Genomic DNA, 13,990 nt, shown 5'->3' with positions numbered 1-13,990 from the left:
CTGAATCAAAACTGGACCGGGACCCGACCAGGACTGAATCGGGACTGGATCGGGACTGGACCAGGACTGAATCAGGACTGGACCGGGACTGAATCAGGATTGGACCGGGACTGAATCAGGATTGGACCGGGACTGAATCAGGATTGGACCGGGACTGGATCAGGACTGGACCAGGACTCAGCTAGCATGACACCATATGTACAGTATAAACCTGGTCCAAATTAGGACAAGGATGTCACAATATCAAATGTTTGTGTTGCAACTGTTATGAGAAAGACAACATGATTTAACAATAATTCATGATCACTGAGACATGACAAAACAACAGTGAAATCCTTTTTTTAAGTGCTTATTTTTCTTCATGTTTGTGACATGGTTAAGGTTCAGGTAACTTTATTTATTCCCATAAGTAGAATTGGTTTACTGTTGGATTTGGCTTCCATACACCAGACAACACAGACAAATAAAATAGAAACAAACATAAGATCGTAGATTAAAAACAGAGGATGTCCCCAGTGCTGATCAAAAAGAAACATCTTTCTGAATGACAACTTGACAAAAATGGTTACAATTATTATTTTAAATTTCAGATATATACTGTGACCTGAATAATCACTATTATTGATTAACCCAATAATTTTGACATCTCCAGCTTGGACCAAAGCAGGATCAACTTGGACTAAACCAGATCTAACAGGGATTAAAGCAGGTCACAGCCCAACATTTGTACTGAATTTGAAACCAGTACTTAAGTATGACTAAACTGGGACAAAACATAGTCTACTCTAGGATTAAACCGGGACTAAATTTACAATAACTAAAGGTTTAAACATGGACTAAACCAGGTCTTCTCTAAACCAGAATTATACCTGCAAAGAACTAATATAAGACTACAAACTGTCATTTTCAACACAAAATAACAGTACTTTCTTTATTCTTCCATGTGGTCTTACAAGATTGTGCTAAAAATGATCCGAAAATCGCAAGTTCTGTCCTTTTTTATGTGTTTTTTTAAGTTTCGATACTTTGTGTTAGCAGTGATTCATATCTGATTTTCGATCCTTTGAACGACCCCAGTCCTGTTGTGGCGTGTGTGTAAGTGTGAGCCCACCCTTAATATTCACACAAACTGTCCGGCCCCGCGGTGCTTATCTGGGGGCCTCAGCCACACCTCACTCAAGAGCGTACAGTGACACAAAATGAGGTTTACACTGAAATGTCAGCACGCACTTGAGCTCTGGAGAGGCTCTGCAGCACGTCTGAGCCACTGCTGACCTGCTCCTCTTAAACACTGGAATGTCCAGATACAGGCACGAGCAACCACGTCTGGACGCTCCTACTTTCACTGGGTTTCAGATGACGTCATAGGTTAGAATACCTAGAGGTGGGCAATATATCGAAATGTACATAATATAATGAATAATCACATTTTAGAATACTTAGAAGTGGGTAATATATATCGAAATGTACATAATATAATGAATAATCGCATTGTATTATACTTAGAAGTGGGTAATATATCGAAATGTACATTATATAATGAATGTTGTTTTGAAGATGTGCAAAAATGGAACTCCGAGTGCATCGTTTATAGGAAAAAATCTATTAAAAAAGTGGATTGAAAATAAAAATGAAAGTAAGGTTATGTTGTAAACTTTCAAATAAGGGTGTACGGTGTCAATGCTGCACTTTTGGGATTAATTTGAACAGACATTTCACATTTGTCTGACACTTAACTCAATTAATAAGTTTGAAGACATTTGAAGTTTCGGAAAGCAAAATGTCAAATAATACGTTTTATTGCATTTATTCCTTTAAAGGTCTATTGCCTGAAATACTGTCTCTGTTAAATTATGCAAAGTAAATTACTGCAGCTTTAAATGTATCAAGACATTTTATTCAATACACAATCAATAAACTGCACAGCTATGTTTACTATTTACTATAGAATAAGTGCAGTAGAGTAGCAAAAACCTCACAAAATTATAAAAAATATATTATTGTTTATTAATTTGTTGTTGTCTTTTGTCTCACTGCTTTTCAAATGTGCTGCAGCCATTGAATTATTATGTTCTTAAAAGGCTACATTTAAGAATCTAGATTGCATGTGGGCTGTCCAATAACTCTGTCATCACAACAAAGAGTCTGAATGAAATATTGACATTTGGTTAAAATGTTAAAACGCTGACCCGATCAATAAATGAAGTCATCCTATATTGACTGCTTATCAGACGCACTTAGAGCTAGATTAAACCAGTGACAGATGTGAAACGCACTGGTCATTTATGCAGTGACTAGGGCATCATGGGTAATTATGCAGCGACGAGAAGACAACAAACTACGCTAATCTTTATCAGTTTTTCTTTGGTTTTAGGTGAATTTTGTGTCCTGATTTAGACCCTTTACCTTAATTTAAACCTATATATTCAATATTTTATCCCAGACTATGGTTCATTTAGGCTAGAGAATATGGAAAACCTGGTACTGAAACATTTTGGAAGTAGATTTATGTGATTCAGTTCACAGAAATGTATTAAGACCACTGAAATATGAGCTCCTTAAAGAACATTACATACATTTCCAGTTTGTTTGTGGAGAACTAAACTACTGTTAGCCATAGTTTTATCCATAAGACCACATGAAGCTTACATATTTTGTACTCGATGATATTACAGGACATAAATAACGGCAGCTTTCGCAATTTATCAGCGCGGTTTTATTAAAAATGAAGAAACCAGCCTTGAAATTGCAGCGAAAAGCTTCATGTTCATTCTCCGAGACCGATCAGAGCCAGTGAACTTGTGTCGTGTCCGCTCAGAGTCAAGGCCAGGACAAGTCTGGCTGAGTCCTCAAACTGTCCGGTCTAGAGTTGATGAGAGTAGCAGTTCTTCCACAGATGAGAACTCGGGACGGACGGAAGACGGTCGAGCGCCACGGCAACAATCCCACACAATCTGAAAAGAAGCCTTAAAGCAGTAATGCCTTCCTATCCTCAGACGGGACAGAGTGAGGGCAGAGTAACAGGTGGTCTGCCAAATGACAAAAGTGCTGAGGTATCCGAACAATGTTGTTTATTGTCTCGATGGCAGCTTCAATATACGACTGGGAGAAAAGGAAAGTTTATGCGAATTTGACCAATTTGCGCATCAGCTTGAAAAATCCACTGTGAATGTATTATGCAGATAAGCAGATTTGTAGCTGCAGATGGCAGAATTACTCAAAAACAACAACTGTAAATCCTGTGGCAGCGCACACTTCCAGTTGCCTGCTATGAATCAAGCAAACTTTTATTACAGATTGAAAAAGTGGTGCATAGAAGAATTGAAAAACGATCAAAAGAACACACATAAGACAAACACCATGTAATTATTCTATATTCCATTACAAGCACTTCCTCCAGTTCCTCCAGAGAAGAAATGTCAATCTTCTACTACTACATGTACTCCAAATACTGTCACCAATCCGGCTTGCCCTGAACCACACAGAAACGTCTTATTGTTGGCGAGAATGTCCTGTTTTACTAGTAATTATTTACAGAAAATAAGAGATGCCCTATGTCTGGTGGAGGGTCATCACCTGCTGGTCTTGTAAAAATGGTCTTACTTTGTCTTTCACAGCAGGGGCGGAGCCAGAGGGGGCTTGGGAGGCCCCAATGCACCCCAAAAGTGTTGGCCCCTCTTCCTGTACAGTACAAATGGTAACAACGCGGTGTGGAAAATGAGGAGTTCCGCATTAGGCTTAACTCACTGCAGGGGCCCATCTACATTTAAACGTGTTTAGAACAATGAGACAAACTTTGGAAGGGGGAGGGGAGAATGAGCTGAACATGTTAGCACCTCAAAGGAAGACGCTCGACACCTATCGCATCTTTATTTATTTAAAAAGGTTTCTTAACACTTTTTTTTAATCTAAGTGATACATTGTGTGAGCTACTATGTCCATTCCGGGGAACATTCCAGGCAAAACAAACAACACATCTTTTGGGAAAAACACGGTTTCGGACCCAGACAACTTACATAGCAACCTTTTTTTAAGAATTTAGAATTGAGCGTCTTTATTTTCAGCACGGGACGTTGACAAGCGGAGTCACTTTTCACTCACTAAAAACAGCCTTCCATCTACAGACCACCCATTGTTTGTGTGTGATTACGCCCTTTTATTTTTTGTTTGTTGAGTGCGATCACCTGGACCACCCTTTCCCGGCCCTCCTGTACCACCCCTGGGTCTGTGCTAATGTGTGAAGTCCAGCAGCAGCCCTGTCACAGCAGCCCTGTCACAACAGCCCTGTCACAACAGAAAAAAAAACCCTCCACAAGTGGCAGGTGTGAAAATCCAAACATCCTGCTGGTTGAAAAAGATAATCAAATTCACCTTTTTCACCCCGAACGCTGCTTCATGCCGACCACTAGTCGCTGCACAACTATTTAGACCTTTGTTTTAAGTTTTGCTCAGTAAATAAATTCGGTAAAATCAAGGTTTTAGCTTTTTATTCTAAGGAAATTTTGACTCAACCAGTGGAAATCAATATGAATGGGTATAATCTTCCTGCTTATCTCTGGGTTTAAGAATGATGAAAAATGCGGGACATTGTACTTTTTTTGTACATTTTTATCACTCGAAAACATGGATGTAGTTTGAGTTTGTACGTTTAATATCCAACTTTACACCCTCAAGTTGAGCGCTTTAAGTTCTATTAAATTAATACCGGCTTCAACACATTAACCGTGTGTATTTTATTCATTACTGCATCAATTAATACGAAACAGAACTAAAAATCACATCTTTTATGGCTTAAAAGTGCCGGTCAGGAGCAAAAAAAAACGCAACCAGTGAAATTGAATATAAAGCAGCAACATTTTTACAACATTTTGCATTGCATCATGTACCTAACTCGGCCCCGCCCCCCTGTGACTTGGCTGGAGTAAAGTACCCTCAAAAGTAGTTAACACCTCACCACAATGGGCCACTGCGGGGGTCCAGGCCTCTCGCACCTCAGGACAGAGCCACATGCGACGTGCAGACGGGGTTAACGCAGCTGTTGTCTGCGCATAACCCCCATCCACACACACACGCATGTACTAGTACTGTCCATGTCAAATACAACCGTACCTTTAGTCAATGCATTATTTATGGGGGGATTTTAGAGGATTTATATTCACGAGAGCAGAAATGAGAAGGCGTGGACTGGGTTAGCTTGAGATTTGTGAGTGAATTATGAGGTTAATCTTCCTTTTTACTGATAAATACACCGTTTACTACTAGTTTTCTGTATCAATATGTGTAATTGCATGATCTCTTGTAATTGTATGTCTTGTCAGTGTATTTTGGGCACAGATACACGGTCATATCATAAAAATATTAAGGTTTAAGAGTTTTTACAAACCCTGTTAGTCGACTAAGAATTTATTGAGTTATTCCCTTAAAGCAACACTTATATTAATTGTAAATTCTAAACAAGGCTTATGTGGAAAGATTTGTCTTATTTTGTTGTATTTGTGGTAAATAAAGCTTCTTAGTCATTTGTTTTAATTGTCAATTGTATGCGATTTTTAAGGAGCAGAATTCAGATTTTGAAAGGTTTGTTCTCTATATATAGAAATAAACCATGAATAAAACAAGACTAAACTAGGTGTGATCAGGAGTCAGACTCACAAAAGCACTAAAGGAAAACATAACAAATACCAGGGACAAACACTATTCACTTTCACACTCATCGAATAAGTGCATTTTTAGAAACAGCAATTACCGTAACATAAATTAAATTAAAGATAACAAACTTAACGGTTTTGAGTAAATTGGATAGCCCAAATCATATGAGTCAAACTCACTTGAGCTTTTACCGTGATAAATAATTACGTTTAGGGAGTCGAGGTGAGACACTTCTTTGACCTGGGGTTACGTGAAGTCACTGCTGCAGATCACATCTCTGAGTCAGACGAGGACGCAGACTTACACCCCCAAAAACACAAGGGAGACATGACGTAAGGGGGGCTTTTCTAATGCGGATTTCGACCTGACGGTGGGCTAAAACAGGACTAAAACAGGACTAAAACAGGTCTAAAACAGGACTAAACCAGGTCTAAAACTGGACTAAACCAGGTCTAAAACTGGACTAAACCAGGTCTAAAACTGGACTAAACTAGGTCTAAAACAAGACTAAACCAGGTCTAAAACAAGACTGAACCAGGTAGAGAAAGGAAGGTAGGGAAAGTACTTAACCAGTCTAAATCAAAATATTGAAAACAGGACTAACCGAATGGGACCTTATCAGGTCTAATACTGGACTAAACTGGCTAGAAAGAGGAATAAAAGGAATAAACCAGGTCTAAAATAGGAGTAACCCAGGTCTGAAACCAGGTCTAGACCTAACCAGAATAAACCAAATAGAACTACATCAAGCCTGAACCAGGTCTAAAACAGAACAAACTAAAACAGAAACCAGTTCTGAGAAGTACCTAAAGCAGGAAACGAAACAAATGGACCTATATTGGGCTTAAATGGGGGCTAAAAGTGGTCTAACATCGGACCCACTCCCAGATCCCAGAGCAGACATGACGTATTAGGGGCATTTCCAACGACACCGTGTTTAGCAGACCTGACAACGTTTAGGTACCTTTAAAACACATCGTGGCCATTCATCCAAATCTATTTTCCATTGAGACGCACACACTTTGCCTCATTACACAAAGCCCCCATTACAAAGTCTGCAGTGAAAGCCAGACAGAGGGCTATAGTTTTGGGCCCCGTTGACCTTTGCCGCAGGAGACGTTAGCGCTCCCTGCTCGCCCGTTTCATTCTCGTAGCGATACACAAGAGTTGACAACACAAAATGGTGCTATTCTTCAGGCCAATCAATTAGAGAAAAGCGTAGCTACTTTAGACAAGGAGCCGCATTGTCTACTCAACACCCAACTACTAAAATCTGGGGAACCTTGGCAGCTCAAGTTCACGAGTGAAACTTTTCTGCACCTCTCAAGTCAACTGGGGACGTTCATTAAAACAATACACTTTTGTCTGTTCACTTGGGTTCACTTGAGCTGCCCAGAAAAGTTAGATTTAAAAGTTCCACCTTAAGTCTTAACCAAGCTTAAATCAAGACAGATCAGTTTAAAAACAGGACAAAGGAAAGTCTACATCATCAATTAAACATGGTCAGTTAAACCAGTACTAAACCAGGACTTATCAGGACTAAATCAGGACCAGAGCTAAAATAGGACTCTAGTAAATAGTGCTATAACTGGACTACATCTGGCCCCAGTACAAAACCAGCTCTAAAGCCGGATTAAACCAAGAACTTCGGCAATATACAAGAGCAACCTTTCTGCACCAATAAAAAGCATGGACATTAATTAAAACAATACACAAAGTGAGAGTTCATAAAAGTGTAGACACAGCATAAACACCGGGCAGAGGCCTCAGTGGCCCAAAGTCAATATTAGTTTAACTCCACGCTGGTTTGAGTGGGTGACCTCCAGGAGTATGACCTACATGCACCGTATGACCTCAGCGGTTCATAGCCAAACTATCCTGTGAGCGAAGCCGTATAAAGTGACTGGATCTACAATAGAAATAATTGTATGGCTGGTTAACTTCTAAGATAATTGTTAGATACAGCCTTAAAAGTAGCATAGTTCTGGTCACCTTTAGTTATAGTTTAGTGGAAAAAAAGAGCAGAACGTGTGGATTATGGGCACTACTGTTAGCTACATGGCATTAACAGATATATTAACTTATTTCAGCAATTAAGTTGCAGTAAGCGTAACTATTTATTAAGTTTAGACAAAGTTTCTAAAGAAGCATGTTTAAAAAGCTAGGCTAACATGACAGCACGATATGGGAATGTTGACGTGGTCGTGTTGGATTTTGGTTCCAATTTCATTTCCACAGCAGTGATTTACGAGACCGGTCGTTTCGTCCCATTATCTCCCGACTCCATTATTATTAATACCCTTTGACCTGCTTGACCTCTTGTATCTCTGCCTGATTGCTCCGCTGTCCCGGCCTGGCACCAGAGACGAGCGCTCACGGGTCGGTTATGAAGTGTCTGATGAAGTCAGGACAACTTTGGAGGGTCCGATCGACTCTGATGGACGGCAACAGCAGCTCCGAGGGATTGGTGGGTTTCAGACGGCGTCACGACGTTCTAAATCCTGTAGTGTTTATTTGAGGCAGGGGCACGCAAAGGGACTCAAAACTCAACAATTATTTAAGTTTTGTCTTTAATGTATAAATGTGCACTTCTGGAGGATGTTCCACAGTATGGCATTAAACTTCTCTTTCTCTCCATGGAGTAAAGTCACCAGGCCAAGTTACAGGGCAAATTTATTTGCCAAAAAAAACATATAATTTCAGATTGAGAAGTTTAATGCCGTACTATGGACCATTCCAGGCAAACATTCCATTTAGAGCTGCATGATAATGATTGCTATATGTAGTTAATAACAAGATCTATATTAATGCAATATTGATCATTTTGACATAATAACTCATTCTGAAACTAAAATGTGCATTCCCTTCATTTACTTAAATAAAGGCTAATTTATAACTTTAGAAAAATTATAAATAAAATGGCCTTTTCCATTGAAAAACTCATGCTGTTGTTGCTATATCTGTGACTTATTGCAATACCGATTATTGCATCAGCTAAAATTGCGATATATTGATATATTGTGCAGCCATAGTTCAAATACACAGCCCCACAATAAGTATATTTATGCAGTTGGTAAGAAATAGCAAGATCAAGAACCTCGTCACTAATAAGCGACCAAGAAGAACTTCTGAAGATGTACAATTTCAATATGTGTCTTTGAAAATACTATGGAACCTCCGCGTTGACTTCTGCACTGCAGGAAGAACCCACACACACCGAGGCCGCACACACACACATGCTGTCCTCGGGCAGTCTCCCATGGGTGGGCTGTCTGCCAGTGTCCAAACTTAATTTTATTACCGCAGGCCCAGGGGCAGGACTGACAGATATCAACTCATTGTCAGGGGCCGAGAGAAAGTGCGCTTTGTGCTTCTGGATTTGACATGACATTCAACTTCCTCTCTCCATCGACTCCCTGTATCTGCACCAACAAACACATGTCATCTGCAGATAAGCGTTTAGCACTGAACGCTTGAGACTAGATTTGACGGCGGAATAAGAAAACTGGTTTCAACAAACGTCAAAGCCACCACCACTGCTGTGGTTTGCAGTGATTGAGAAATGGACTCAAATGTGGAAGTCTACAAACATGTCATGTAAAAATAAGCAGAGACCTTAAGTACCAAGCGAAGGCAAACATCTGAACCATCAGTAGAACACGCATGAATAAAAAAGAAAGGTTATAACTAAAGTCACTTGGAAGAGATCAGATCTCAAATACACTTCTACAATAATTAAAACAATCGATCGATCATTGTTTTCACTTCAATTTTATTTTTGCTTTCATAAAAATGCCACATTTCTTCCTTCAACGTCTGAACTCTGATCATTAACGATTAGAAATGACAAAATACCATTAAAAAAACTATAAAACTTAGACTTTGGATGCATATAGTTTGTCTTAAATGCCACAGATTAAAGGTTTTATGTTCATTTAATCAAGTTTGAGCCCTAGTTCACACTTGTACTCAATCTAAACAGTCATTTACCAACCGATTGTCATCTAAATAAGCATGTGCACTTCTTTTTCCATCATTATTTTACTGCTAAGCCTTTCCTGGCACAATCCTTGGAAGTTTGTATTGACAGTGGGAACTCCTAGCACAACCTCCCACTGACCTCACCCCAAAAATTCCTACACTCCCCCGCTCCCCATATCTGTCGACTCTGGAGCCCGATGATGAGCTGGAAACACCGCACAGATAACCAAATTGTATTGCTCCGCTGCAGTAATATGCGTTTTGATCATCCAACTCCCAGTGAACTGTGAAAACTGGAATTTCCATAGCTGAAGATAAGGCTTAAATGGCTAGAATGAATCAGTGCTTTGATCGAAATAGCTTGACATTCGACACGTACGCCAGTGGTGTCATGTCATGATCTTAAGATTACAAACGCCTTTTCGGTGCTGGATTTAGACAAATGTCACTGATCCACAAGGATATATCCATAATCTAACCCAAAATGCACACAAAAGATTCTTAGATTGCATAGGTTCACTTAATAACATCTTTACATACAGAAAAGGAAGAGGTCATCTCTAGTACCTAGCTGTCCATTTAAATGTTTCTAATCCCGATGAAATAATGATCATTAGAAAGTTTGGGCAACTAAAATACCATGGACGAAACGCTCACAGCCCTAGAAATGACTTGAACACAGCAGCTTTGTCACGAGTCAGCAGCCTCACTTTCAACAGTCCACCCCAGGGCAGCTGTGGCTACAAAAGTACACCGAGACTGACTGTAAAAGGCCTGTGAACCTTTCGTCGTTTAGCCAATCAATCAGTGAGGTCGAGCAAAATGTAGCTGACAAATGGTTTTCTTTCAGATTCGATGGTTTTACGGAAAGGTTAATGGTCGGAGTGAATTATGAATCGAGACTACACCGTTTCCAAGTAGTTTATTTTAATAGATAGTGCAGCTTTTGTCCCGTGAACACAGCTTGGGTCAGATACACACTCAGATCATAAAGACATCCAAACATTCTGAGAGTTTTCGCCAGTTTTACGCCACCGTCTACTTTGAGCGACAAATCGTTTTGCAGGGCAGGCCTTTCGTTGACGCAGTAGTACTTTGTGTACTTTGTATGAATCCAACATATCAACATGAACCAGTATCTCTCTGTGCTGATTATATTTGACAACCCTGGAAGCCGCTGTGCCGAAGGAAACTCGACTTGAACATTGCCATTTTCCCCATCGCACAGACGAGCATTGTGTCATCCCCAGCGTTAAAAGTTCAGAATTAGTCACGAGCACGATGACATAAGTATCGTGTTTAATGAGATGAGAGGAGCGAGACGAGACAGAGAAAGGCGGGAGCGTCGACTCTGCAGCACGTGGGCGAATTCAAATCCCCGCAGGATGACATCAGCATAGGAAGAAGTGATGAGAGAGGTGAGAAATTGGGGGTCTTCGGACGCCTTAAATCATGGTGGAGCTACAAGATATTTAAAGGGGCAGTGGAGGATTCGTCCGCCTGCTGTCCAAGGAAAGAAAGTGTGTGAGGTGAGAGAGAGAGGGAGACGGGAAGGGGGAAACAGAAGCCGGCGGCCCACTCGGCACAAATCCCAAAGCTGGCTGGTCCAAGAACGGCCCGAGATGACGAATAACAGACGTGGACTCTTAGCCAGGAAATCTTAGCGTGTCTGAAACCTAAAGGGCACTTCTCTCCATTCACTGAAGGCGAACGTCTACAGGGGACAGGACGCCCTACAAGAGGAGGACGGGGGCCAACAGACCACTGATAACTGCTGTTGGCTCTGAAAGTGACTATGAAGAACAAGCAAAACACCAGGAACTGAGAGGGAATGAAGTAGCATCTAGCAATTATTCCTTATTCCTTATTCTAGTTTCAATTAATAGATGTTTGGATCTCAAAATGTCCTTGAATATCACATTTTACTCAAATCCACAACACTACGAACAGCCTGATGGAGTATATTTATGGACAAGTGGGTTTTTGATGTTTCCTATGTCTTTTTGAAGTAATTCTTGCTTTGACCAAGTATTTAAACCGCTTTCTGCACACAATATGCTTTTTGGGGCAGATGTAAAGTCCATTTACAATTATTCAACTACTAAATGAGTTGAAAATTGTCTCAATAAGTGATTAGTTGAGATTGATCAAATTGTTAAACACTAAAATGTAGATATTGACCATCAAGTGAGTGACTAATTTGAGAAACCAGCAGACAGAAGCAAAGGAAAACTTGAAATAAATCAAATATGATGAATTTTATATAATTTACTTATTTATAATTAATCATTTGCTTGAACGGGGAAATGTACTTGTGTGTGGACTTTTAGCAGCATCTTTGAATTTTTTGGTTGAGGTTCAACTCCAGCACAAAAGAAGGAATGGACCGTAAAATGAACCACAAAAGTGCAGAAATATCATTTTCAGTTTAATTTTAAGTCATTTTTATTTATAGTTTACACTCAATACTCCTAAATTTAGCATTTCTCCAAGATGTCATTTGCCATGTTGTCCATTCGCCCCACACATCCTCACCTTTACTTACCACTCTTCTGTTCTCCACTCATCTATTCACCGCCTTATGCCCAAATAATAACGGGATATAAACCTTTCACCTTCAAGTCTGCGCTCTAAAAACAGCTGATACGTTTAGAATATGGCAGCACAGACTGGCTTTGTGCTAATGTCACAAGTCTCCACTGGAGCCACTGGCAAATCAATCAAGCAGAACCTCTGGAGATGTGAGGAGAAGTACAGGTTATAGGAGTTATAAGTGGTTCAGCCGGGGCCAGATGAAGAGGTCAAACTGTAATGGCATTAGAGTCAAACAATGAGATCACCCTGAAGAGTGTCCCCCAAAGGCTTTGTTTATTCTATTATTCTATTATGAATCACTGGCAATGAACAAATAAAAAGGCATTCTTCACAGCCTGTGTAAACGACAGTGTGCGTAAAACCAAACTAATATGTCATGTCAGGCAGTTTGGGACGTCCCACACTCGGTAACAAAGGGAATTGTTAAGAATCATAACTTTGCAGAGGTTTTCTGACACAACCGAATGGAAAGGTATTAAGAAAGTAAGTTAGAGCAAAGTTGGGCCGATTTTCTTCACAGCTTTTGCGCTTAAATGTCCCGTCAAAAGCGCAAGAATACGAATAAAAAGAAATAACGGTCTCTCTCACCTGGACGATTCTGCCAAATAAAAGTCAACCGCGTATCCGAAGTAGGTCCCCGGGGGCCCGCTGTAAACAGACGGCTTCTCCACGTCCAAGTTGAACGCCCCGCAGCCGCAAACCGTCAATAATACAAGACCCGCAAAGCAAAGACGCGCAGACCTCACGATCTCCGGGGTCTTCACGTAAAACAGTCTCAAACCCATTTTCACGGGAGGATAAAGTAGTCCGCTTGAGTTTTGGGGGAGAGATGCGTCGCGCGCGCGTGGGTCCCGGTGTATTGTTCCCGAAAAACGTGCGCGTCCCGGTGAGTTTGGTTCAGTTCGGTTCGGTTTGGCGTTTACCCGTGAGCGCTCCGTCTGCGTCCTCCCTGCGCCGCGTCCCGTGTCCGTGTGCGCAACACCACGCCCCCTTCACGCGCCTCACCGGGACACACGGAGCAGGGAGTTCCCACGCGGCCGTGACGTAGGGAGTGGGCGGAGCTTGTGGTTCCCTGAGAAGAAGACAAGAAATAAACGTTGAACTTGTTTTAGATGTTTGGTGATGTGGTGAAAACGTGTTCTAATTGTGGGATAAATGTTGTTACCTTAGTTACAGTCACTAAGTTGATTTTACTGGTTTGATGAGCATTTGTTTTACCTTCAGATATGGTTTTGTTTTTGTCATTTTTGTCTATGTTCTTAGAAATTCCAATACATTAACTCATAAATCAGGATTTCGAAAGTAATTGTTTGTATCATTACTTGTTACTTCTACTTCTGTATTCTTATTTTAAAGTAACCCACATCTGCTTTTGACAATACTTCTGCTGTGATAAAGTAAGTTGACTATTGGTGATAAAGCGATAGTCAAATCCACAGTGCTATTAAACTGTTGATTATTACTAAAGAACACTGCATTATTACTAAAGGTTGGATTGAAATTTGACAATGGCTTTAAATCTAATAATAGAAAACGACATTAACTATTATGTACCACCTTCGATTGTCTATTATTCATCCCTGCATCTGCGTCATCGCTCCATAATCCACATTTGTGAGTCGAATCCTAATCATTTCCCACACCACGCCACCTTTAAGTCTATAATCGATGGACAGGACATGTTTTTACAACCCTACAAACCATAGTAAGTATTGGAATTCACACACAGTAATGATATTTTCCCTGTATGGATGAACGTTTGACC

The 13,990-nt window shown here is 40.4% G+C and overlaps 1 protein-coding gene across 1 annotated transcript in view; it reads right to left on the bottom strand.

Annotated features, from left to right (window-relative positions):
* Positions 1-13,025, bottom strand: part of itga5 (integrin, alpha 5 (fibronectin receptor, alpha polypeptide)) — a 70,161-nt gene extending 57,136 nt beyond the window's left edge. The window contains exon 1 of the mRNA XM_072449246.1: positions 12,814-13,025. Within this exon, the coding sequence (XP_072305347.1) occupies positions 12,814-13,010 (197 nt within the window). The 5' untranslated portion in view covers positions 13,011-13,025. The remainder of the gene's footprint in view (positions 1-12,813) is intronic.
* Positions 13,026-13,990: the final 965 nt, after the last annotated feature.

The sequence above is a fragment of the Eucyclogobius newberryi genome, unplaced genomic scaffold (genome assembly GCF_026437365.1).
Source record: "Eucyclogobius newberryi isolate DKJ021-1_F unplaced genomic scaffold, fEucNew1.0.hap1 SCAF_17, whole genome shotgun sequence".
Lineage (NCBI taxonomy): Eukaryota > Metazoa > Chordata > Actinopteri > Gobiiformes > Gobiidae > Eucyclogobius > Eucyclogobius newberryi.
This window is presented reverse-complemented; position numbering and strand designations above follow the sequence as displayed.